The sequence below is a fragment of the Lampetra planeri genome, chromosome 40 (assembly GCF_965212315.1).
Source record: "Lampetra planeri chromosome 40, kcLamPlan1.2.h2, whole genome shotgun sequence".
Lineage (NCBI taxonomy): Eukaryota > Metazoa > Chordata > Hyperoartia > Petromyzontiformes > Petromyzontidae > Lampetra > Lampetra planeri.
Window position 1 is genome coordinate 9,404,186 of NC_136146.1, and position 25,408 is coordinate 9,429,593.

Sequence of the window (25,408 nt, forward strand, 5' to 3'; positions counted from 1 at the left end):
GTCGAGAAGTACGTCAATGGCGCCTGAGACACGCGGCGCCTGCTTCTTGGGCGAGCCGATTCCACAGTTTAGGGACCGCGGCATTATTGACCGACACAAATATATATAAATAATAAGGCGTCCATACAAAATGTAAATTGCTTTAAAGTTGCGATTTAATTGATTCATGCATTGTCACCGGATCTGGGTACGTGTGCAAAATGTGGAATTGATTGGACAACGGAAAGTGGACGAAATTTTGATTACAAGATTTGACCACAACAAACAGAGGAATCAAGTTAAGTAAAATCGTTGAAAAACAGCCTTTATTCCTGTCGTTTGTCATTCACGAATGAAAATAAGCAAATGCCCCGGAAGGATCAATAACTCCATCAACTAATTAATCGATTAATTGCCTCTGTCTCATTGTGTGTCTCATTGTGTCTCTCTCATTATGTCTCTCTTTCAGTATATCTCATTGTGTATCTCTGTCTTGTTGTATGTGTCTCTTTGAGTGTCCCTCTGTCTCCTTGTGTGTCTTATCGTGTGTGTCTGTCTCATTGAGTGTCTCTCTGCCTTGTTGTACGTGTGTCTCATTGTGTTTCTCTCTCATTGCGTGTCTCTGTCTCGTGTATGTATCTCCGTCTTGTTGTGTGTCTCATTGTTTATGTCTTTGCCCTTCTCGCTGTGTGAGCAGCTTCAGAAGGAGCGCTTTAAGATCGACATGCCACACAGGTTCCGCACCAACAACTACAAGAGCCCCACGTTCTGCGACCACTGTGGGACTCTGCTCTGGGGCCTGGTGAAGCAGGGACTGAAGTGCGATGGTAAATCCCCCCAGGCCCATCAGCGTAGCCTCAATCCCCAGTGCAGCCTCAACTCCAGTGTAGCCTCAACCCCCTCAACCCCCTCAACTCCAGTGTAGCCTCAACCCCCTCAACCCCCTCAACTCCAATGTAGCCTCAACCCCCTCAACTCCAGTGTAGCCTCAACCCCCTCAACTCCAGTGTAGCCTCAACCCCCTCAACCCCCTCAACCCCCAGTGTAGCCTCAACCCCCTCAACCCCCTCAACCCCAGTGTAGCCTCAACCCCCTCAACCCCCTCAACCCCCAGTGTAGCCTCAACCCCCTCAACCCCCTCAACTCCAGTGTAGACTCAACCCCCTCAACCCCCTCAACCCCCAGTGTAGCCTCAACCCCCTAAACCCCCTCAACCCCCTCAATCCCCAGTGTAGCCTCAACCCCCTCAACTCCAGTGTAGCCTCAACCCCCTCAACCCCCAGTGTAGCCTCAACCCCCTCAACCCCAGTGTAGCCTCAACCCCCTCAACTCCAGTGTAGCCTCAACCCCCTCAACCCCAGTGTAGCCTCAACCCCCTCAACCCCAGTGTAGCCTCAACCCCCTCAACCCCCAGTGTAGCCTCAACACCCTCAACTCCAGTGTAGCCTCAACCCCCTCAACCCCAGTGTAGCCTCAACCCCCTCAACCCCCAGTGTAGCCTCAACACCCTCAACTCCAGTGTAGCCTCAACCCCCTCAACTCCAGTGTAGCCTCAACCCCCTCAACCCCCAGTGTAGCCTCAACACCCTCAACCCCAGTGTAGCCTCAACACCCTCAACCCCAGTGTAGCCTCAACCCCCTCAACCCCCAGTGTAGCCTCAACACCCTCAACCCCAGTGTAGCCTCAACACCCTCAACCCCAGTGTAGCCTCAACCCCCTCAACCCCCAGTGTAGCCTCAACACCCTCAACCCCAGTGTAGCCTCAACACCCTCAACCCCAGTGTAGCCTCAACACCCTCAACCCCCAGTGTAGCCTCAATCCCCATCGTGGGCGCGCCCTCCTCCCCATGCCCCCCCCCCCCTTCAGTGCCACATGAATGTTCACCACTCCCCCTTCCTCGTGCTGCCCCTCAGTGTGCCCCCTCCCTGTGCCCCCCCTCCCTACTCCAGCATGCGAGATGAACGTTCACCACCGCTGCAAGGGGAAGGTTGCCAACCTGTGCGGCGTCAACCAGAAGCTGATGGCCGAGGCGCTGGCGCACATCGACACGACCCAGCAGACGGTGAGCACTGCACTGGCCGTCGGGAACCTCCCCTGCGAGCCGTGACACGCCGGAGACGGCGCCGCTCAGAATGGACCCTCGCCGCCCATGAACCACCAAGGCCGTTGTTGGCTTGTAAAGGCGCTCGCTCTGCTAAGATGCTAACTTTCGATTTAAAGCTTTCGTGACTGCAGGGATTCATCTTCTTGGCATATTTCGTTGCATATTTCGTTGCTTTTTCTTAGTACCTTTCACGCGACGGTTTATGGTATAGTGTATAGCATATTATATAATAATAAATAGTATTAAAGTGTAATGTTTAATACAATGTATAAGGTAATATATAGTATCGTAATTTTATAGTTAATATATAGCAGTGTGCTATACAGTTGAGTGGGTAGAATAAAACATAGTGTAATATGACAAGGTATAGTCAATACGCATATTAGTTGCTGCGGCGCCATATTATTAAAATTCCTTCCCTTTATTAATTCTGACCCTACTCCCTCCCTTTGATGCTACTAATCCTGCATAATGCATGGGCATAATGACTTTAAACCCGTCGCCAAACCTCCTACGCATTTCACAAGTAGTGCTAATCGCATATCTGCATTTTCCATAAATATGCTAAATTCCTCTTGATATGCAAATTATTTTGTCAAGACGCTCTTCGCCCCTCCATCCCAGCATAAATAGTCGCTCCAAGCCTGGAGCGTGCCATTCAGACTTTGTCTACTTGACGGACCTGTTCTCCACCTGAGGACGGCTGCTTGCGTTGTGGCCGAAACGTCGTGAGAATTATTTTGTTATGCTTTATTTTTATTATTGTATTACTTCCCTTCTACGTGACTTTACCGAAAGAACCAAGAAGATGCTAGCTTTGTTAAGATGCTAGCTTTGTTAAGATGCTAGCTTTGTTAAGATGCTAGCTTTGTTAAGATGCTAGCTTTGTTAAGATGGTATCTTTGTAAAGGTGCCAGCTTTGTTAAGGCACTAGATGTGCGACTATTGCCCTTGTCCACCGTACAAACCCCGCTGTGATTTCGCCGAGAGCCCCTGGCCAGGAGCCTCTCCCAGCACCTGGGCCACATTCGCTCCATGGCCCAACCTCGGGTTAAGGGCACGGAGGCCGCTCGTTACCATTCAGTCTCACGGCACTAGCGCGAAAGGCTCCGATGATGCAGCGCAGTCCGTTCTCCTGCAATGCTGCATGGTGTTTTTAGAATGCGGATTGGATACAGCACAGCGAATGTAATCTGGGAACGCATTTTTTTTCATTACGCGGGTGTGCGAATTGGATATAATGTGATCGAGTGAACGGAACTACGTCACGCGAGTCCAAATAAGCGGTTGTTGTAACGGCTGCCTTGGCGTAGTATCACACAAGGCATTGGGATATTTCTGGATGCTTCTAGATGCTACCCACGTGCCTCAGTCTTTGTTCAGCCTGTCTTACGCATCTCGCGTGTCATCGCGGAACGTGCTTTACCCTCATATTATATATTATTTATTACAACGCGATTTTTCCGGCACGCGGTGTTCTTCGGGAACGCAACGACTACCGCAACGTTACGGGAGAACAGACTGTAACAACAATAACAGCAGTAGTAGTAGTAGCGAGTAGGTGGTCATCCTCTTGCGATGGAGTCGTTGTTTGGGAGGGATCTGGGTGCCGCCCACACTGCTACGCCAGCGCTGAGTGCCCCACGCCGCTGTCTACTCCACAGATGAATAAACAGAAGGGAGCTCTGGGCGAGTTCCAGAATTTTGAGAACATGATCCCCAACTTGCAGAAGGCCATCCAAGCGCAGGAGCAAGGTACGTGTCGACTGCCCCGCCCATGCCAGTCTTCCCGCGCTTCTTTACCCGCGATGTGACTCATCATCGCGTGGAAATTTAGAGCAGCCAAGAACTCTGAACGCGCAATGCCGGGTGTAAATGTTGAGGGATAAGACGGAGGACCCAGAGAAAAATCCACGTGACCACAGGGGAAACATGCAAACTCCTATATACAGCAGGCGTCAGACTCGGGATCAAAGCCATAACCTCCTGTATACCAGGCGAGGTAGTTAACATCTTGCCAAACGTGACGCGTCTTCCATTTATAGCCCTGCAGAACCAGTGGGGAAAATTCCACATTCCTCGGGTGGAGGGCGAGTATATCCGTAGGAGAACCCTTGTTGTGCTTCTCCACAAATGAGTATGTGATGTATCCATCCCGGAGGGAGGGGAGGGATGATGGGCTGAGTGGAGGGTGGGTTGGTGAGTAGGTGGAGGGTGGGTGGGTGAGTGGGTGGGTTAGTGGTGTGATGACCACGCACGCACACATGGCCTACATCCGGCGTATGCACAGGAATCCAGGAAGGAATCCAGCCAGCAAACCTCTTTAGAAACACAGTCGACTCTCGATTATCCTCGCTCACGACACGGAAGACTGCAGCAGATTATTAAAAATCGCGGATAATCCAAAAATATAAATTTTCCGCGGATCTCTATGCCAAAAACCACTAATATACAGTGAGGGAAAAAATATTTGATCCCCTGCTGATTTTGTACGTTTGCCCACTGACAAAGAAATGATCAGTCTATAATTTTAATGGTAGTTTTATTTGAACAGTGAGAGACAGAATAACAACAAAAACATCTAGAAAACCCATGTCAAAAATGTTATAAATTGATTTGCATTTTAATGAGGGAAATAAGTATTTGACCCCCTCTCAATCAGAAAGAGTTCTGGCTCCCAGGTGTCTTTTATACAAGTAACGAGCTGATATTAGGAGCACACTTTTAAAGGGAGTGCTCATAATCTCAGCTTTTACCTGTATAAAAGGCACCTGTTCACAGAAGCAATCAATCAATCAGCAGGGGATAAAATACCTTGTTCCCTCACTGTAGGTATACATTCTGTTTAAGCTAAGAAAATGTAGTTTATCACTGCGTGTGCTCAATCTTAATAACACTTTCCTGCTCCCGCGCATATGACTCGGCCCACTAAGTGGATGACAGCAGAGCCACACCAATCAACTTCAATCAAACTCCGCCACCTACTGTGTGTAAAGATATGGCAACTACTGTACTGTAGGATTAACTGGAGCAACATTTCCAAGAACAACGATGTGTAACTGTTTTTATATTATTCATTCTCAGTGGACCCTCCCCCTCCAGATGTTCTTTTTGGACAATTTTTGGAAACCTGTTGATCAACTTTTTACCCCCACATCTGGAGGGGGAGGGTCCACTGAGAATGAATAATATAAAAAGTTACACATCGTTGTTCTTCGCCAAGCAGCTTGGTGAGAAGGTGACAACAGTTGGTGCGATTATTCGCAAATGGAAGAAACACAAAAGAACTGTCAATCTCCCACGGCCTGGGGCTCCATGCAAGATCTCACCTCGTGGAGTTGCAATGATCATGAGAACGGTGAGGAATCAGCCCATAACTACACGGCAGGATCTTGTCAATGATCTCAAGGCAGCTCAGACCATAGTCACCAAGAAAACAGTTGGTAACACACTACGCCGTGAAGGACTGAAATCCTGCAGTGCCCGCAAGGTCCTCCTGCTCAAGAAAGCACATATACATGCCCGTCTGCAGTTTGCCAATTAACATCTGAATGATTCAGAGGACAACTGGGTGAAAGTGTTGTGGTCAGATGAGACCAAAATGGAGCTCTTTGGCATCAACTCAACTCGCCTTGTTTGGAGGAGGAGGAATGCTGCCTATGACCCCAAGAACACCATCCCCACCGTCAAACATGGAGGTGGAAACATGATTTGGGGGTGTTTTTCTGCTAAGGGGACAGGACAACTTCACCGCATCAAAGGGACGATGGACGGGGCCATGTACCGTCACATCTTGGGTAAGAACCTCCTTCCCTCAGCCAGGGCATTGAAAATTGGTCGTGGATGGGTATTCCAGCATGACAATGACCAAAAACACATGGCCAAGGCAACAAAGGAGTGGCTCAAAAAGAAGCACACTACGCCGTGAAGGACTGAAATCCTGCAGCGCCTGCAAGGTCCTCCTGCTCAAGAAAGCACATATACATGCCCGTCTGCAGTTTGCCAATTAACATCTGAATGATTCAGAGGACAACTGGGTGAAAGTGTTGTGGTCAGATGAGACCAAAATGGAGCTCTTTGGCATCAACTCAACTCGCCTTGTTTGGAGGAGGAGGAATGCTGCCTATGACCCCAAGAACACCATCCCCACCATCAAACATGGAGGTGGAAACATGATTTGGGGGTGTTTTTCTGCTAAGGGGACAGGACAACTTCACCGCATCAAAGGGACGATGGACGGGGCCATGTACTGTCAAATCTTGGGTGAGAACCTCCTTCCCTCAGCCAGGGCATTGAAAATTGGTCGTGGATGGGTATTCCAGCATGACAATGACCAAAAACACATGGCCAAGGCAACAAAGGAGTGGCTCAAAAAGAAGCACATTAAGGTCCTGGAGTGGCCTAGCCAGTCTCCAGACCTTAATCCCATAGAAAATCTGTGGAGGGAGCTGAAGGTTCGAGTTGCAAAACGTCAGCCTCGAAACCTTAATGACTTGGAGAAGATCTGCAAAGAGAAGTGGGACAAAATCCCTCCTGAGATGTGTGCAAACCTGGTGGCCAACTACAAGAAACGTCTGACCTCTGTGATTCCCAATAAGGGTTTTGCCACCAAGTACTAAGTCATGTTTTGCAGAGGGGCCAAATACTTATTTCCCTCATTAAAATGCAAATCAATTTATAACATTTTTGACATGCGTTTTTCTGGATTTTGTTGTTGTTATTCTGTCTCTCACTGTTCAAATAAACCTACTATTAAAATTATAGACTGATCATTTCTTTGTCAGTGGGCAAACGTACAAAATCAGCAGGGGATCAAATACTTTTTTCCCTCACTGTATATTAGTATATACTGAAGCAGTAGTATCCCAGTAATATCTACTACTACACATGCTACATACAATAGAGTCGGTAGTATATACTGACTCTACAGTAGTATCTACCAACTCTATTGTATGTAGGGTACAAAATGCGATTGAGAGTTCAGGGCGGCGAGTGCGCCTGTTCCGGTAGAGGTCGGCGAAACCACAAAACACCACCACCGCCACCACCGCGTGCGCTCACAAGCTCCCCCGCTCCTGCTTTGTTTGCCGGCAGCCAGAGAAGACGGTGGTGGCGACGACTCTTCATACAACATCACCTGCCCCAAGAGCCCCGACGAGTCGCCGACGAGCCCCGTCCCTCCCACTTCGCCCGGTCTGCTCTCCCCCACGCAGCCCGGACGCGCCTCCTTGGGTCAGGCTCCTCCCAAGCCCATCAAGCTAGGCCTCAGCGACTTCATCTTCCACAAAGTGCTCGGGAAGGGCAGCTTTGGAAAGGTGATGGCTTGTCTCTCTGCTGAGTTCTGTCTGGTTGTCTCTGAGTTCGATCTGGTCCTGTGGTCTATCTGGTTGTTTCTGAGTTCTATCTGGTTGTCTATGGGTTCTATCTGGTTGTCTATGGGTTCTATCTGGTTGTTTCTGAGTTCTATCTGGTTGCCTCTGTGGTCTATCTGGTTGTCTATGGGTTCTATCTGGTTGTCTCTTGAATTATATCTGGTTGTCTCTGAGTTCGATCTGGTTGTCTCTGCTAAGATAGAAATTGTTGTCTCCGAGTTATATCTGGTTGTCTTTGCTGAGTTCTGTCTGGTTGACTGCTGAGTTCTATATGGTTGTCTCTGCCGAGTTTTATTTGGTTCTGACTTATATCTGGTTATCTTTGAGTTCTATCTGCTTGTTTTTGCTCTGAGTTATATCTGTTTAATCTCTAAAAAAAATTGCTTTTGTGATCTTGGTGACAGACGTCGTGATTGCAAAACGTGTTCATCTTGCTCTCTGGAGCCCTTTCTCGCGTTAGATCGTTATCCACTGCCGCTCTGGTCTGTTCACGCATCCACCGCCGCCGCCACGCAGGTCTTCCTGGCCGAACTGAAATCTCGCCCAAGGAACTTCTTTGCCATCAAGGCCCTGAAGAAGGACGTGGTGATCATGTCGGACGACGTGGAGTGCACCCTCGTCGAGAAGCGCATCCTCTCCCTCGCCTGGGACCACCCCTACCTGGCACATCTCTACTGCACCTTCCAGACCAAGGTGAGGGAGCCTCCTCACCGGCGCCATCGTCACAGCCTCACCACCGTGACAGCCTCACCACCATCACAGCCTCACCGCCATCACAGCCTCACCACCATCGCAGCCTCACCACCATCGCAGCCTCACCACCATCACAGCCTCACCACTGTGAGAGCCTCACCACCATCACAGCCTCACCACCATCGCAGCCTCACCACCATCACAGCCTCACCACCACCACAGCCTCACCATCGTCACAGCCTCACCACCATCGCAGCCTCACCACCATCACGCCTCACCGCCATCACAGCCTCACCACCATCACAGCCTCACCACCATCGCAGCCTCACCACCATCACAGCCTCACCACCACCACAGCCTCACCACCACCACAGCCTCACCACCACCACAGCCTCACCACCATCACAGCCTCACCACTGTGACAGCCTCACCACCATCACAGCCTCACCACCATCACAGCCTCACCACCATCACAGCCTCACCACTGTGACAGCCTCACCACCATCACAGCCTCACCACCATCACAGCCTCACCACCATCACAGCCTCACCACTGTGACAGCCTCACCACTGTGACAGCCTCACCACCATCACAGCCTCACCACCATCACAGCCTCACCACCATCACAGCCTCACCACCATCACAGCCTCACCACCATCACAGCCTCACCACCATCACAGCCTCACCACTGTGACAGCCTCACCACCATCACAGCCTCACCACCATCACAGCCTCACCACTGTGACAGCCTCACCACCATCACAGCCTCACCACTGTGATGATAATCTATGCATTGTCTTGGAAACTGATTGTTTGCATGTTTTGCCACAGGTATGTGTGGTTAATGCAGACTTGATGCCTTGCAATCGGTATCTATTTGGTGTTTTTACATCTTAACACCTCCTGTTTTATGGTCAGAAGGGGTAAAACCTATTCTTATGTTTCATAATTTTTGATACTGGCAAAACGGTGCCATAGATATAACTGCGCGGACCCGAGCTATGCATGCTGTGACACGTGGAATTGTCTTTGTGCTGTTCGCCTTTTCACGTTGTTCTCTCGTCTAACACTGGTGGTGAGACTAGGCCATGAAGAAGGTTGCTGTCTCTGGTGTAGGCCAATCAAAGACAATGCTTGTATTATTATAATTATCAGAGCATGTTTGTTGGCACGCCTTGCCACAATGTAGTGTGTGTGGTGGTTAATGCAGACTTTTGATGCCTTGCTAAAAGGTGTGTGTGTCTATGTAGCGTTTTAGCATCTTAATACAAGTCCTGTTGATTTATTGCCAGAAAGAAAGAAAAAAGGAGTAAAAACTGCCCCATTATTATTTTTCATGATGTTACGAGCCACCCCTCCGAGGCCACACAGCCTGATCGCCCCCTTGCTCTGCGGCGCTGCGGCGCTGTCTCTCTGTCTCTCTCTCTGTCTCTCTCTTTGTCTCTGTCTCTTTGTCTGTCTCTGTCTCTCTGTCTCTGTCGTTGTTGCAGGAGCACCTCATGTTTGTGATGGAGTATCTGAACGGGGGCGACCTCATGTTTCACATCCAGGTCAAGGGTCGCTTCGAGATCGACCGAGCAACGTGCGTACACACACACACAAAATCAGAGTATTTATTTACACTGCAGGAGGAATCTGATGAGCTATAAAGCTCTTTTTCACAGATGTCCAGTCGGGGCACGTGGCAAGAACATTACAAATACAAACAGGAGAAAAAGTACGATAGTAGTGCAAAGTACAAGAAAGGTGAAAAAATCACCAACACACATACAAATACAACTATATCATCCCCATCCTACCAGACAAATCCCACTGAACTATTAACTTATTATTCAAAAGCGACCTGACTATCACAAATTATCGCTCACACTCACAGCGCTCTGCCATCCTGCGGTCACTCCTCCCTCACCCCCCTCCCGCTCGCATCCCTTACCCTCCAACTTAATCCCGTTAACCCGACTTGCGCTCGCAAACTCTGTCCGTGTGCCTGATGGGGCTGGTTGTTGTTGTCGCAATTACTGGCAGGAAATGTCACGGTACTCAAATTGTAAATGTTGTCGTGGGTTTACTCTCCAGCACACAACCGGTGTGTGCTGAACTAGTATACTGCACTATACACTACGCTATACACTACACTGATTGTAAATGTTGTAGTGGATTTACTCTGCCGCACACAACCGGTGTAGTGCTGTACTAGTATACTACACTATACACTACACTATACACTACACTATACACTACCGTATAAACTACGCTATATACTACACTGATTGTAAATGTTGTCGTGGGTTTACTCTGCCGCACACAACCAGTGTGTGCTGAACTAGTATACTACACTATACACTACACTATACACTACACTATACATTACACTATACACTACACTATACACTACACTATACACTACACTATACACTACCATATAAACTACGCTATATACTACACTGATTGTAAATGTTGTTGTGTGTTTACTCTGCTGCACACAACCGGTGTGTGCTGAACTAGTATACTACACTATACACTACACTATACACTACACTGATTGTAAATGTTGTCGTGGGTTTACTCTGCTGCACACAACCGGTGTGTGCTGAACTAGTATACTACACTATACACTACACTATACACTACACCATACACTACACTATACACTACACTATACACTACACTACAGTATACACTACACTACACACTAGTACTGAACTAGTAAACTAATTGGCACGTTATGTTTATGTGACAAACCCTTACTGATTGGTTGTGTCGGGTGGTGGCAGGTTTAACGACACATTTATATTCACGCAATCTAACCCAACAAAAAAACCTCTGCTACGCTCATTCTCAAACGCATTCTATAATTCACCTATTCAAATGCGTTTCCCCCTATTTTACACCCATTGCCCCCTCTTCACACCCCACACACTCAGCTCACTCAGCCCGCTCAACTTTGCTGTCATCATCGCAGTCGTTCTGCCATTCATACGCCCCCCCCCCCCCCCGATCTCATTGCAGGTTCTATGCAGCCGAGATCGTGAGCGGACTCCAGTTCCTGCATGAACGGGGGATCATTTACAGGTAAGGGAGGGGGGGAACCCTCGCGCACGGCCCAGCGGCATGGCGAGCGGCCCGCAAGTGGGAAGGTTGCGAGTTCAAATCCTGATCTGCTGCTTCGCAGCGGATGAGGCTGTGACGATATTAACTAGCTCGCCTGGTACGCAAGAGGGCATGGGTTCGATCCAGAATCTGACCCCTACTGTATATTTGGAGTTTGCGTGTCTTTCTCCCCGTGGTCGTGTGAATTCTTTACTCCGGGTCCTCTGGTTTTTCTCTCCACATTTAGAATCATGCATTGAGATTACAGTGGTCGCTCAGTTGACGATATAAATTGGTACCACGAACACCGTCGTTAATTCAAATTATCGTTAATCGAATGTGGGAAATGCACGTTAAAGGTTTAATGTGTTCCAAGACGATCGGAAGTTGACCTCTTTAACCCTAATAATATTTAAACACACAATTTTTAAGAACATGTTATGTATTCAAAAGAGTTGTTTCCGTAAGTAACACACATCAAACATTAAAAAGCGAGCAGCCAGTTGCTCTAAAAACGCTCACAAAAGGGTGGGTCGCTGATTGGCTGAGGTCTGCCGAGTCCACTTAGGGAGCGTTCCGATTGGTCGAAATTGGTAGCCGCGTGACATCGTAAGACATACCATTTATCGAAAATGTATCGTTAATAGAAACAATGAGACCCCTATGGGAGGCGAATCGTTTCCTGAAATGTCATTAATCGATGGGACCGTGAACTGAGGGACCAATGCATTTAGATTAATTTGTTGCTATTAAATGTCCACGCGATAAGCCACTTTGTTGAGCTGTTATTTGTGGCCAGGATGCTTCTGAAAAATAAGTTAATAGCTCAGTGGGCTTTATCTGGTAGGGTGGGGATGGTTTAGTTTAATTTGTATGTGTTTGGGTGATTTGTTTATCTTTCTTGTACTTTGCACTACTATAATGTTTTTGTACTGATTGTTGTTGTAACATTTTTTCCCGTCGCTACTGGAAAATCTGTGAAAAAACGTTGTATAGCTCATCGGATTGCTCCAGTATAAGAAAATATTCTGATTCAGACATTGGCAAGCCATTGTATGTCCATTGTTGATGTAGGTATGTTGAACTTCTTTCACACCATACATAGCCAACCATGTTAACCAGAGGTGCGGGAGAATGACAACAAACTCAACACAAAAAGCAGTTATAAAGAAATTCGTTTTCAATCTAGGTGATTTAAAGGTGCATAGCTCCAGTGGCTTCCTAACATCGGAAGGAAGGGCATTCCAGACGACCACAGAAGCACAGGTGAAAGCACCGCGTGATGCCGTTACCCCTGTCTTTGTTCGATGGTCAGCCAAAAGCCGCGGCTGCTGCTACGAGGATGACCGGAGTGTCACGTGACCATGGTTGATTCATGGTGCCGCGGTCCAACTTGGCCAAATTAGAAAAAATTCCGCACAAACGACTCGACTGGGAGTATCGCACACAGCACCCGCCCCCCCGCACTGCGAAAACTTTCCAAGACCCTGGCGAGACTCACGGAGGTACGAACACCCCCCCCCCCCCGCCACCCCCATTTCGTTCTGCCCCAGGGACCTGAAGCTGGACAACGTCCTCTTGGACAAGGACGGCCACGTCAAGATTGCTGACTTCGGCATGTGCAAGGAGAACATCGTGGGCGATGTTCGCGCCGGCACCTTCTGCGGCACCCCGGACTACATTGCCCCAGAGGTGAGGCAAAGATGTGCAGGGTAGTGAACATGACAAGGGGTTCTCGTGGGTTCAGTGGAGAGGGGTGGAAACAGGTGCAGGGTACTGTACGAGGGAAGGTTCTAGAAGGAAAGTAGAAGACAGTGGAGTCTGTCGGAAGAATCTACCAGGCGAAAGTGCTGGAAGTTACCGGGGTGTGGCTGAGCGGGGTATATAAGGGGGAGCGAGGCCGGCAATCGGGGCACTGGCTCGGGGACTGAAGGTAGACGACATCGGGGCTGACTGTCTGAGATCTACATGGTGGAAACCATCAAGAAGGACTGTTCGAGATCTACATGGTGGAAACCATCAATAAGGACTGTCCGAAATCTACATGGTGGAAACCATCAAGAAGGACTGTTCGAGATCTACATGGTGGAAACCATCAATAAGGACTGTCCGAAATCTACATGGTGGAAACCATCAAGAAGGACTGTTCGAGAACTACATAGTGGAAACCATCAAGAAGGTCTGTTCGAGATCTAAATGGTGGAAACCATCAAGAAGTACTCTTCGAGAACTACATGGTGGAAACCATCAAGAAGGACTGTTCGAGATCTAAATGGTGGAAACCGCCATGAAAGACTGTCTGAGATCTACATGGTGGAAACCATCAAGAAGGACTGCTCGAGATCTGCATGGTGGAAACCATCAAGAAGGACTGTTCGAGATCTACATGGTGGAAACCATCAAGAAAGACTGTCTGAGATCTACATGGTGGAAACCATCAAGAAGGACTGTCCGAGACCTACATGGTGGAAACCATCAAGAAGGACTGCTCAAGATCTACATGGTGGAAACCATCAATAAGAACTGTCTGAGATCTACATGGTGGAAACCATCAAGAAGGATTGTCTGAGATCTACATGGTGGAAACCATCAAGAAGGACTGTATGAGATCTACATGGTGGAAACCATCAAGAAGGACTGTCTGATATCTACATGGTGGAAACCATCAAGAAGGACTGTCTGAGATCTACATGGTGGAAACCATCAAGAAGGACTGTTCGAGATCTACATGGTGGAAACCATCAAGAAGGACTGTCTGAGATCTCCATGGTGGAAACCATCAAGAAAGACTGTCCGAGATCTACATGGTGGAAACCATCAAGTAGGACTGTCCGAGATCTACATGGTGGAAACCATCAAGAAGGACTGCTCAAGATCTACATGGTGGAAACCATCAATAAGGACTGTCTGAGATCTACATGGTGAAAAATATCAAGAAGGACTGTTCGAGAACTACATGGTGGAAACCATCAAGAAGGTCTGTTCGAGATCTACATGGTGGAAACCATCAAGAAGTACTGTTCGAGAACTACATGGTGGAAACCATCAAGAAGGACTGTTCGAGATCTAAATGGTGGAAACCGCCATGAAAGACTGTCTGAAATCTACATGGTGGAAACCATCAAGAAGGACTGCTCGAGATCTGCATGGTGGAAACCATCAAGACGGACTGTTCGAGATCTACATGGTGGAAACCATCAAGAAAGACTGTCTGAGATCTACATGGTGGAAACCATCAAGAAGGACTGTCCGAGATCTACATGGTGGAAACCATCAAGAAGGACTGCTCAAGATCTACATGGTGGAAACCATCAATAAGAACTGTCTGAGATCTACATGGTGGAAACCATCAAGAAGGAGTGTTTGAGATCTACATGGTGGAAACCATCAAGAAGGACTGTCTGAGATCTACATGGTGGAAACCATCAAGAAGGACTGTCTGAGATCTACATGGTGGAAACCATCAAGAAGGATTGTCTGAGATCTACATGGTGAAAACCATCAAGAAGGACTGTTCGAGATCTACATGGTGGAAATCATCAAGAAGGACTGTCTGAGATCTCCATGGTGGAAACCATCAAGAAAGACTGTCCGAGATCTACATGGTGGAAACCATCAAGTAGGACTGTCCGAGATCTACATGGTGGAAACCATCAAGAAGGACTGCTCAAGATCTACATGGTGGAAACCATCAATAAGGACTGTCTGAGATCTACATGGTGGAAACCATCAAGAAGGATTGTTCGAGATCTACACGGTGGAAATCATCAAGAAGGACTATTCAAGATGAATCTAGTGAGAACCACCGGGGCTGCAGATAATCATAGCCTTGTGAATGTATTAGTTATAATCTCGCCTTGTAAATACGTTACTGTAAAATAAATAACCTAAAAAATGGAACCTGCGAAGGAGCTTCTTTACAAATGTGCAAACCCCAATTCCCACTGGGCTGTGGGGGTGGCCAGGAGAGGGTAGCACAGCAAGTAGGTTATTTCCCCCCCCCCCCCTATTTTTATTTTACCAAGTAAGGCCCCACTGAGCTGCTACATAGTTCTTTTTTGAGAAGTGACCTGGCTATCACAAATGGCAGCTCAATGAAGTGGCTTATCACGTGCAAATTTACAGCAGCCAATCGCTCTAAATGCCTGATGACGATTCGCAATGTGGAGGGGAAAAACGGAGGACCCGGAAAAAAATCCACGCAACCACGGGGATGACATGCAAACTCCAAATATACAGGTGCCAGGGTCGGATCAAACCCACGACCTCCTGCATACATACCAGGTGAGGTAAAGCCAGCAGTGTAGGCCTCTGAGTGCTATCAATGCATGTGAGTGGGACCTCCTGGCATGCAACACCCTCCTGAAAACGTGTCTTAAGACTCACTGAGGGTCTATGGCATAACAAAAGAAAATTTCTCTGCAGACATTTTTCATTTTTACAAAGAGCAAAAGATTACAAGTGAGATGTTGAATTGTATGGAGGAGTGGGTGATTGGGTGGGTGAGCAAGAAGGTGAGTGGATGGGTGTGTGAGTGAGCGAATGGTTGAACGAGCAAGCGAGTGAGCAGGTGAGGGAGCGAGTGAGTGAACGGGTGTGTGTGGCTGAATGAGCGAGCGGTTGAATGAGCAGGTGAGCAAGCAGGTGAACGGGTGAGTGAGTGGGTGAACGGGTGTGTGTTGGTGAGTGAGCGGTTGAACGAGCAGGGGAGAGAGTGAGCAGGCGGGTAAGTGAGCGGGTGAACGTGTGTGTGTGTGTAAGATAGTGTCTGGTTGAACGAGCGAGTGAGCGAGTGAACACAACCCAGCATCTCAGCCAGTGCAAGCGCAGCGCTCTGTCCCCCTGACTGCCCGGGCCACCTTGCAGATCGTGATTGGACAGAAGTACAACTGCTCCGTGGACTGGTGGTCGTTTGGGGTCCTCCTCTACGAGATGCTCATCGGGCAGAGTCCATTCCGTGGTGACGACGAGGAGGAGCTGTTCGAGAGCATCCGCACCATCGTGCCCTACTACCCGCGCTGGATCACCAAGGACTCGCGCGACATCCTGCCCCTGGTGAGTGAGTGGTGTTTCTCCCCCCCCCCCCCCCCCCCCACCAGGTGAGCGAGACTCTCACGTGGAGGGGGAAAATCACCGGGCGACAGGGCGGTAACGCTCAGCGAGAAGCACCTGGGTTCGACTCCCGGCTTGGGCGCCCGTGTGTGCGGAGTTTGTGCGTTCTACCTTTGGTCCACATGGGTTTCCTCCCAAGGTTCTCCGGTTTCCTGCCATAGTTCTCGTTTGTTTTCACACAATGTAACTGACGTGAGCCAAATGTCCCGATGTGAATCAATGACACCGCAACCTGATTTTGAAACCTGCCAACCGTCGCCCCCTTGCTGCGAAAACTTTTCAGGACACTCCTGAAATAAAAGCCTTGAGAGGCGCTGAGGCTTCGTGTTTCGAGAAGAAGAAGAATTTCAATAATTATAATACAATATGAGCAATAATTGTGGTTAATGATTGTGTTATCATGGAGAGCGGTGGCACAATGGATAGCATTGCACTGCGCTATGAACCTGGTGACCCGACTTCAATTCCCAGTGACAAATAACTGAACTATTCCTGAGCCTCCACTAGGTCGACTCGGCCTCAAATGAGTACCTGGTGCGGTCTGTAAACATCTCCACTAGGGAGACAAAGGCGGCCGGGCGTGGTGCTGGCCACCAAATCCTTCGAGCGCCATGGCCGGCCCGCATCGGTGCCGCTTATGAAAAGCACTTGCCCCGACAGTCCGTTGAGGCTACAAGGGGAATGTTTGTCTTTGTTCTCAGCTTCTGGAGCGAGAACCCACCAAGAGACTCGGCGTCACCGGGGAGATCCGGCAGCACCCGTTCTTCCGCACCATCAACTGGGAAGCGCTGGAGAAGCGGGAGCTGGAGCCGCCCTTCAAGCCCCGTGTGGTGAGCAGTCGCAGCGCGACCTGGCGAGATCAATCGTAGAGTAACGCGGTGGGGAGATCAATCGTAGAGTGATGTGGTGGGGAGATTGTTGGTAGAGTGACGTGGTGGGGAGATCATTAGTAGAGTGACGTAGTGGGGAAATCGTTAGTCGAGTGACGCAATGAGGAGATCGTTGGTAGAGTGACGTGGTGGGGAGATTGTTGGTAGAGTGACGTGGTGGGGAGATTGTTGGTAGAGTGACGTGGTGGGGAGATTGTTGGTAGAGTGACGTGGTGGGGAGATTGTTGATAGAGTGACGTGGTGGGGAGATTGTTGGTAGAGTGACGTGGTGGGGAGATTGTTGATAGAGTGACGTGGTGGGGAGATTGTTGGTAGAGTGACGTGGTGGGGAGATTGTTGATAGAGTGACGTGGTGGGGAGATTGTTGGTAGAGTGACGTGGTGGGGAGATTGTTGGTAGAGTGACGTGGTGGGGAGATTGTTGGTAGAGTGACGTGGTGGGGAGATTGTTGGTAGAGGGACGTGGTGGGGAGATTGTTGGTAGAGTGACGTGGTGGGGAGATCGTTGGTAGAGTGACGTGGTGGGGAGATCGTTGGTAGAGTGACGTGGTGGGGAGATTGTTGGTAGAGTGACGTGGTGGGGAGATTGTTGGTAGAGTGACGTGGTGGGGAGATTGTTGGTAGAGTGACGCGGTGGGGAGATCGTTAGTAGAGTGACGTGGTGGGGAGATTGTTGGTAGAGTGACGTGGTGGGGAGATTGTTGTTAGAGTGACGTGGTGGGGAGATTGTTGGTAGAGTGACGTGGTGGGGAGATTGTTGGTAGAGTGACGTGGTGGGGAGATTGTTGGTAGAGTGACGTGGTGGGGAGATTGTTGGTAGAGTGACGTGGTGGGGAGATTGTTGGTAGAGTGACGTGGTGGGGAGATTGTTGGTAGAGTGACGTGGTGGGGAGATTGTTGGTAGAGTGACGTGGTGGGGAGATTGTTGGTAGAGTGACGTGGTGGGGAGATTGTTGGTAGAGTGACGTGGTGGGGAGATTGTTGGTAGAGTGACGTGGTGGGGAGATTGTTGGTAGAGTGACGTGGTGGGGAGATTGTTGGTAGAGTGACGTGGTGGGGAGATTGTTGGTAGAGTGACGTGGTGGGGAGATTGTTGGTAGAGTGACGTGGTGGGGAGATTGTTGGTAGAGTGACGTGGTGGGGAGATTGTTGGTAGAGTGACGTGGTGGGGAGATTGTTGGTAGAGTGACGTGGTGGGGAGATTGTTGGTAGAGTGACGTGGTGGGGAGATCGTTGGTAGAGTGACGTGGTGGGGAGATTGTTGGTAGAGTGACGTGGTGGGGAGATTGTTGGTAGAGTGACGTGGTGGGGAGATTGTTGATAGAGTGACGTGGTGGGGAGATCGTTGGTAGTGTGACGTGGTGGGGAGATCGTTAGTAGAGTGACGCGGTGGGGAGATTGTTGGTAGAGTGATGTGGTGGGGAGATTGTTGGTAGAGTGATGTGGTGGGGAGATTGTTGGTAGAGTGACGTGGTGGGGAGATTGTTGGTAGAGTGACGTGGTGGGGAGATTGTTGGTAGAGTGACGTGGTGGGGAGATTGTTGGTAGAGTGACGTGGTGGGGAGATTGTTGGTAGAGTGACGTGGTGGGGAGATTGTTGGTAGAGTGACGTGGTGGGGAGATTGTTGGTAGAGTGACGTGGTGGGGAGATTGTTGGTAGAGTGACGTGGTGGGGAGATTGTTGGTAGAGTGACGTGGTGGGGAGATTGTTGGTAGAGTGACGTGGTGGGGAGATTGTTGGTAGAGTGACGTGGTGGGGAGATTGTTGGTAGAGTGACGTGGTGGGGAGATTGTTGGTAGAGTGACGTGGTGGGGAGATTGTTGGTAGAGTGACGTGGTGGGGAGATCGTTGGTAGAGTGACGTGGTGGGGAGATTGTTGGTAGAGTGACGTGGTGGGGAGATTGTTGGTAGAGTGACGTGGTGGGGAGATTGTTGATAGAGTGACGTGGTGGGGAGATCGTTGGTAGTGTGACGTGGTGGGGAGATCGTTAGTAGAGTGACGCGGTGGGGAGATTGTTGGTAGAGTGACGTGGTGGGGAGATTGTTGGTAGAGTGACGTGGTGGGGAGATCGTTAGTAGAGTGACGTGGTGGGGAGATTGTTGGTAGAGTGACGTGGTGGGGAGATTGTTGGTAGAGTGATGTGGTGGGGAGATTGTTGGTAGAGGGACGTGGTGGGGAGATCGTTAGTAGAGTGACGTGGTGGGGAGATTGTTGGTAGAGTGACGTGGTGGGGAGATTGTTGGTAGAGGGACGTGGTGGGGAGATTGTTGGTAGAGGGACGTGGTGGGGAGATTGTTGGTAGAGTGACGTGGTGGGGAGATTGTTGGTAGAGTGACGTGGTGGGGAGATTGTTGGTAGAGTGACGTGGTGGGGAGATTGTTGGTAGAGGGACGTGGTGGGGAGATCGTTAGTAGAGTGACACGGTGGGGAGATCGTTGGAAGAGTCACGTTGGGAGATCGTTCCTAGCATGACACGGTGGGGAGTGGTGGTGCAGTGGTTAGCGCTGCAGTGTGCTACGAACCCCGGCGGCCAGCGTTCGATTTCTGCTCACGGCCCAACATCTGTGACGATTATCTGAACCGGTCCTCAGCTTCACTGCGATGTATAATCAACGGCACTGGGGAGATAAAGGCGGCCGGGCGTGGTTCTGGCCTTACACCACATCCTCGTGTGCCATGCTGACCTGTGTGTGCGTGTGTATGTGTGTGCATGCGTGTGCGCATGTGTATGCATGTGTGCGTGTACGTGTGTGTGTATGTGTCTGTCTGTCTACATGTGTGTGTGCGTGCATGTGTGTGCGTGCGTGTGTACGTGTCTGTCTGTCTATGTGCGTGTGTGCGTGCACCGCCCTCCCCCCCCCCAGGGCTCCCCCGGGGACTGGAGCAACTTTGACAAAGAGTTCCTGCAGGAGAAACCTCGGCTCTCGCGGGGAGACCGCAACCTCATCGACTCTATGGACCAGGACACCTTCTCCGGCTTCTCCTTCGTGAGCCACGAGCTCAAGACCGTGCTGCGGTAAAACCGTCGCAGTGCGCTCGGCCACATCGGTTCAAATAATAAAGACGAGAAGAGGGGTGCGCGCGAGCAACTTGACAACAGATAACCCCACGCGCGCTCGTCCTCCGTTCGGCCTCGTGTCGACAGATTCCTCCTCTCCCTCCTCCTCCGTCAAGCTTTAAACTTCATCACCACGGGCGTCTTCAGCTGTCGAGCTTTTGTTTCGTTTTGATTGGTGGACCGCGAACCGTTGACTTTTTCCGCATCTCGTCCTGAAGGTGCCCGCCCTGGCAGCTTGGACGCTAAAACGCCGCATAACTGAGAGGGAATTGCACGTTGACTCGCCCCGGTGAGAGAGCTGAAGCGGCGACGATGATGGTGACTGTCACGGCGCTCGCCCTTCCCCCCCCCCCCCCACTGCCGCCTCTGCCATACGGGCAACGGGAGGGCCTTTTTCCAATGAAATAATTTGCCGGCCCGCCTAGAATCGCTGCGCATGGCTCTGACCCGAAAATGTATGATGAACCGCTAATCATGGCCGCGGAAAAGCCAGGCCGCAATTGCGTGCTAAGTTGTTTTGTTCTTCTCATTGAACCCGGCGAGAGCGCGGGAGACAGAGAGAGAGAGAGAGAGATCGGTGACTTGGGTGGGTCACCCCTAAAATCACGAATGGGTTTGAAGAAAAGCAACAATAGAGCCAGAAAGATAAAACAAATGGGAGCAGAGCGACCACCATCACTGGACGTCAAAAGCACCGCGTAAAGTGACCGGAGCTTACGTGGGGCAAATAGAAATCTGCGTAACGGGAGAAGTCAAACACTTGCACAAAGCTCGTATTAACGAAACGCAACGGTGAAATGGTGCGGGATAGTCGCCTAAAGGTGGCCGCAGTCAGTCAGCCGCATGGCAAAAGCTTGGGATGGGAAATGCCCAACACAGCCCAAAGCAGAAAAGCCATCGGCGGCGGTGGCGGTTTGCGTGCTGAATTCGGACTATAAGTTACCGACGTAATGTTCCGGGTTTTTTCTTTTTTTAACACCGCTCGCCTCTAAGAATTCCAAATGCCTCTCTGCCTCGCGATGCACGATAGCACAAACTGAACGCGTGTTGGGAGAGGATTGACACGAGAACCAGTGAGACTCTTTTCCTGGCCGCTTGCAAATGTTACAAATGACTCGGGACGGCCACTTGACTGCGGAGAAATAAAACCGCGTCAGAACAACGGGCCACGTCGCCGGGGTGCAATGTCGGGTTTAGCGACTCGTGGGTTTAAGCGGAGACGCTGAAGTGCGACGCTTTGATGGGTTGCGGCTGGTCGGCAGCGACTTCGCAAAAAAACCACTCCGCGTTCTCTCACTTCACGAGGCTTTGCTCCAAGCTCCGAGGCCGAGCACGTCGATTGAGGCGCCGCATCACCCGGAGCGGGAGTGAGGCGACTGCGAAGGGGGGGTGCCTCGGGAGTAGTTCTGCGGCGCACGCTTCCGGAGGCCAATTCTTCATTTGCCATAGGAGGGGGGGGGGGTTAACGCCACGCCGCTTCCCGTGTGAGTCGCGAGTGAGGTGGTCAGCGTCTCGCGGGGACGGCGGCAGCGTCGACGGCACAGCCGGAGGTCGGAGCGACTGGAAAAAGGAGGAATGGCCTCGCGCGTGCGTGCATGCGTGTGTCCACATGCGCATGTGCGCACGCGAGTGGCTATTTTAGGTAACGCTGGCTTGACTTGCGTGCAGTATTTTCAAGTAGGGGCTGTTAACTGTATATATAAAACGATATATATAGTTTAATATATATAGTTTTATATATATAGTTATATAGAAAGTTACATGTATCGTCATATATAGTCTTTATAACTATATAACGGTCGCCTTCCACAGTGATGGAATTCCGAGGAGGCGATCTAATCACGTTTAGCTGGTGACGCCACGGCCGTTGGCAGAAGAGGTGCACAAAGTGCAACTAGCAGCGTAGCTCGACGACGCTCTGTGTGTCACGAAACACCACGCGGCCTTCGGAGTAGCAGACATTGTCCTACAGGTGCCACGTCTCGGGCAATAGTCCTCCTCCGTAGTGCGCGCAGAGGCAATCGTTGTGGGAACGGGCCTTGTTTGCGGATCGTGCCATCAGCCTGCTTCAATGGATGGCCCTAACGCGCGAGGCGCACGCCTCGAATCCGTGTCGAGGAGCTGCGGTTCGGCCCAAACAAAATCGGCAGCACGCTTTGGAATGCGCCCTCACCACCGGTCCCATGGACCGCCCCCAGTCTCACTCAAGAGGCCCTTGGATTCCTGCCCAGGGCACTGGCACTGGCCTTGTTCTCACGAGGACAACACTTCCCATGATGCAAAGTGCCGGCGACATTTTCGAATTTTACCTTTTAATATAAATACCTTTATTTTGTAGGAATGATTTTAGTTATTTTGCAGGATGTGTCTGGTACTTAGCGGCCGACCATAAATGACGTCACGCGATTTTGGACTATTTTTGATCCCCCCCCCCCTCGTCACACGGCGTCACAAAAAGTCACACCCCCCCTCAAATATGACATCACAAAGCTCTGCCCCCCTCCCCAAACCATATTTCCATTTTGAAAATAAAACATGCTTCAAATCGCTTTAAACTATTGTCATTGTAGTGCGTATTTAATGTGGCGCTGCACTCTGATGTTGTCGGAGTGTTGTTATAACAATTTGTGTTGTTATAACAATTCTATATTTATTTAAAGTTGCGAATTTTGATGTGACGTCACATTTCTCACCCCCCCCCCCTCGTCACACATCGTCACAAATGTCTGACCCCCCCCCCCTAGGTGCGTGACGTCATTTAGGACGGCCCCTTAAACAGCCAATAGGTAACTACTAATAGTTACCTATTAGTAATCAGAAAACAAAACAAAAAGTTTAATTCCCACCAATCATCTCTTATCATCCACTCTCTAAACTTCTCGACTTATGTTCAATGTAGAAGAACCATAGCCCTAAACGCCACCTATTATAGATTAGTTTTTTTTTTATTTTAAGGTCACACACCACGGGGTGTTGGTATTGGCGAAATATGTCGAGGCATTTAATAGGCACTGGTGGCCAATCAGAGAGAGGCACGAGCATCATGTGACATGGGAGGCCAATAGAATAGATTTGGGGGACATCCACCGACATGCCGTAGAGACGCAAGCAGGGCTCTGTCTCGTAATGCAGGAAAATACGAGACTCTAAAGTGACTGCCACGCGTGTGAACACAACCCACTGTGCTCACACGCACGGGCGCCACGGTGGCGAGATATTATCTGCCTCGCCTGGTGTGCAGGAAGCCGTGGGTTCGATTCCGACCCTGACGCCTGCTGCTGTCTATTTGTAGTTTGTGTGTCTCTCTCTCCCCGCGATGGCGTGGATTTTAATCCGGGCTCCGTTTTTTTTCACTGCGCTGAAGAGTTTATTTTGGCCGTCATCAATTTCCATGTGCTGATGAGCCACTTCGCTGAGCTATCGTTTGTGATAGCCGGGTCGCTTCTGACAAAGAGAGCGACATTGCAGCTCAGTGGGGCCTTCCTTATCTGGTAAAATAAAAACTTGTTTTAAATAGTTCATAGTTTACTCGACACCACTTGTCTATTCTCATGAGCGAAGCTTCCAGCTCGCACGAGGCGGCCCCGGGACGCTCTGATCAGGCGGCGTGCTCGCCGATCGTTGCGGACCGTCCTCAGTTCGAATCCGGCAGACCCGCCCTGGATAATTCCCTGGGAGGCTATTTTACCGTAAAATATTAACGCCATCATCTTCTTCAGAGTGGACGCCGCAGATCGAGCGAGGCCGTTCGCAAGAGTAAGCTGCTGTGTGCCGGATGTCACGGTCCAAACGTGCAGCAAATTTGAAAACAAAAATTACACCGCAAACGATTCTGTCGGGAGTTTGCAAACCGACCATCGCCCACTGACTGACGACTTAACCGGGCCCTCCTGAACAGGAGCTGAGGCCGGGCGATGCTCTGCGGGGTTAAAGCGCACAACGATAAGGGCAACGATCGCAGCCTTTTGGGGCACGAGGCATCGTCAGCATCGCGTTACGGTGCTTGGCAATGCGAAAAAAATGAGTTATCCACATCCAATGTTTTCGGGAAAGTTGTATTCTCCTCTCACCTGCGGTCAAAGGCGTTCATAAAGCTGCGTATTTTTTGGACGTTAAAAGTGCCGCGTGCTGTGCTCGCGTAGTCGCGGTGTTCGTGTTGCGGTGCCAGGTCGCTGCTTGCGTCCGCGTTGAGCCACTCGGCCGTCGTTCTCGTCGCAGGCATGGCGCGCGCTCCACACAGATGCAATCAGCCGGCAAACAGTGCTGGATTAAGCTCGTGCGCGGCCTGCAGCATGATGTTATAAAGGGGCCATGAATTAAAAAAACACGCAAATATTAAAACACAAATTTTTAACTTGCACAGTAAAGTTAATTTATTTTTTCACTTGCCTATACAGCCAGATAATACGACAAATCGCTAACCTTAAACAACCAGTCGTTCATAAAAGTTGAAGGCAGTATAGTACTATAGTAATAGAGCAAGTGCAGAATCACCGAACCGGAATTGATAGCTTGAAAGCATTTAGCGCGGGGTCCTTCAAAGTGCGGGGCCCGAAGCATGTGTAGCTACTTTTGCTACGAGGATAATCCAGCACTGGCCCCGCAAACGTTCGCAAAATGTGCACGGTTGCGTTTTTGTCGTGATGAAATGTGGTGTCGCGTAACACTGATGTGATTGTTGGGTCGTGTAATCCCAGGTACTTAACCGTGTGACTTGACCGTGTAACTGTTGTGTTCTTGCGTCGTTATGTTGAGGAGGTCGCTTGTGAATCTGATCGTGACTGTAAACATACAACCATCCTTGCTCTTCAATCTTCGTTTGGGTTATTTAATGACGTAATATCCCCAGCATGCCAATATTAGTTTTTTTAATGTTTTTATTCTACCCAATATTTGCTTTGTTTAAACATTCCCAGGGGATGCGTCGTGGGCTTGATTTCTAGGCACAGGTGGACTGGTGTTGTGGGCTTCTATACCGGCGTCCACACGCGAACCCTTTTGGGGGGTGTAAAACGTATTACCGCTCTGGTGGTGACTGTGGGTAATCAATTAACGGCAAACAAAAATAAAATCTCGTTTTTCTCGACTGCATAGTCGCACGTGTTGA

General features: G+C 49.9%; 1 protein-coding gene across 1 annotated transcript; it reads left to right on the forward strand.

The window, feature by feature from the left end:
* The first annotated feature begins 631 nt into the window (after positions 1-631).
* Positions 632-25,408, forward strand: LOC144731859 (protein kinase C theta type-like). The gene is made up of 11 exons (XM_078613152.1): positions 632-806; positions 1,931-2,043; positions 3,750-3,840; positions 7,180-7,400; positions 7,974-8,150; positions 9,641-9,732; positions 11,160-11,222; positions 12,794-12,932; positions 16,107-16,295; positions 17,054-17,182; positions 20,108-25,408. The coding sequence occupies exons 1-11, from the start codon at positions 647-649 to the stop codon at positions 20,261-20,263; spliced, it is 1,530 nt and encodes a 509-aa protein (XP_078469278.1). The 5' UTR covers positions 632-646; the 3' UTR covers positions 20,264-25,408.

What these genes read in the sequence shown, in the direction of transcription:
- LOC144731859 (XM_078613152.1), top strand. Translation starts at nt 647, where the DNA reads ATGTCTTTGCCCTTCTCGCTGTGTGAGCAGCTTCAGAAGGAGCGCTTT. An exon ending in GGAAGGGCAGCTTTGGAAAG is followed by an intron (nt 7,401 to 7,973) that starts GTGATGGCTTGT and finishes GCCGCCACGCAG; the next exon opens with GTCTTCCTGGCCGAACTGAA. An exon ending in CGCCCTTCAAGCCCCGTGTG is followed by an intron (nt 17,183 to 20,107) that starts GTGAGCAGTCGC and finishes CCCCCCCCCCAG; the next exon opens with GGCTCCCCCGGGGACTGGAG.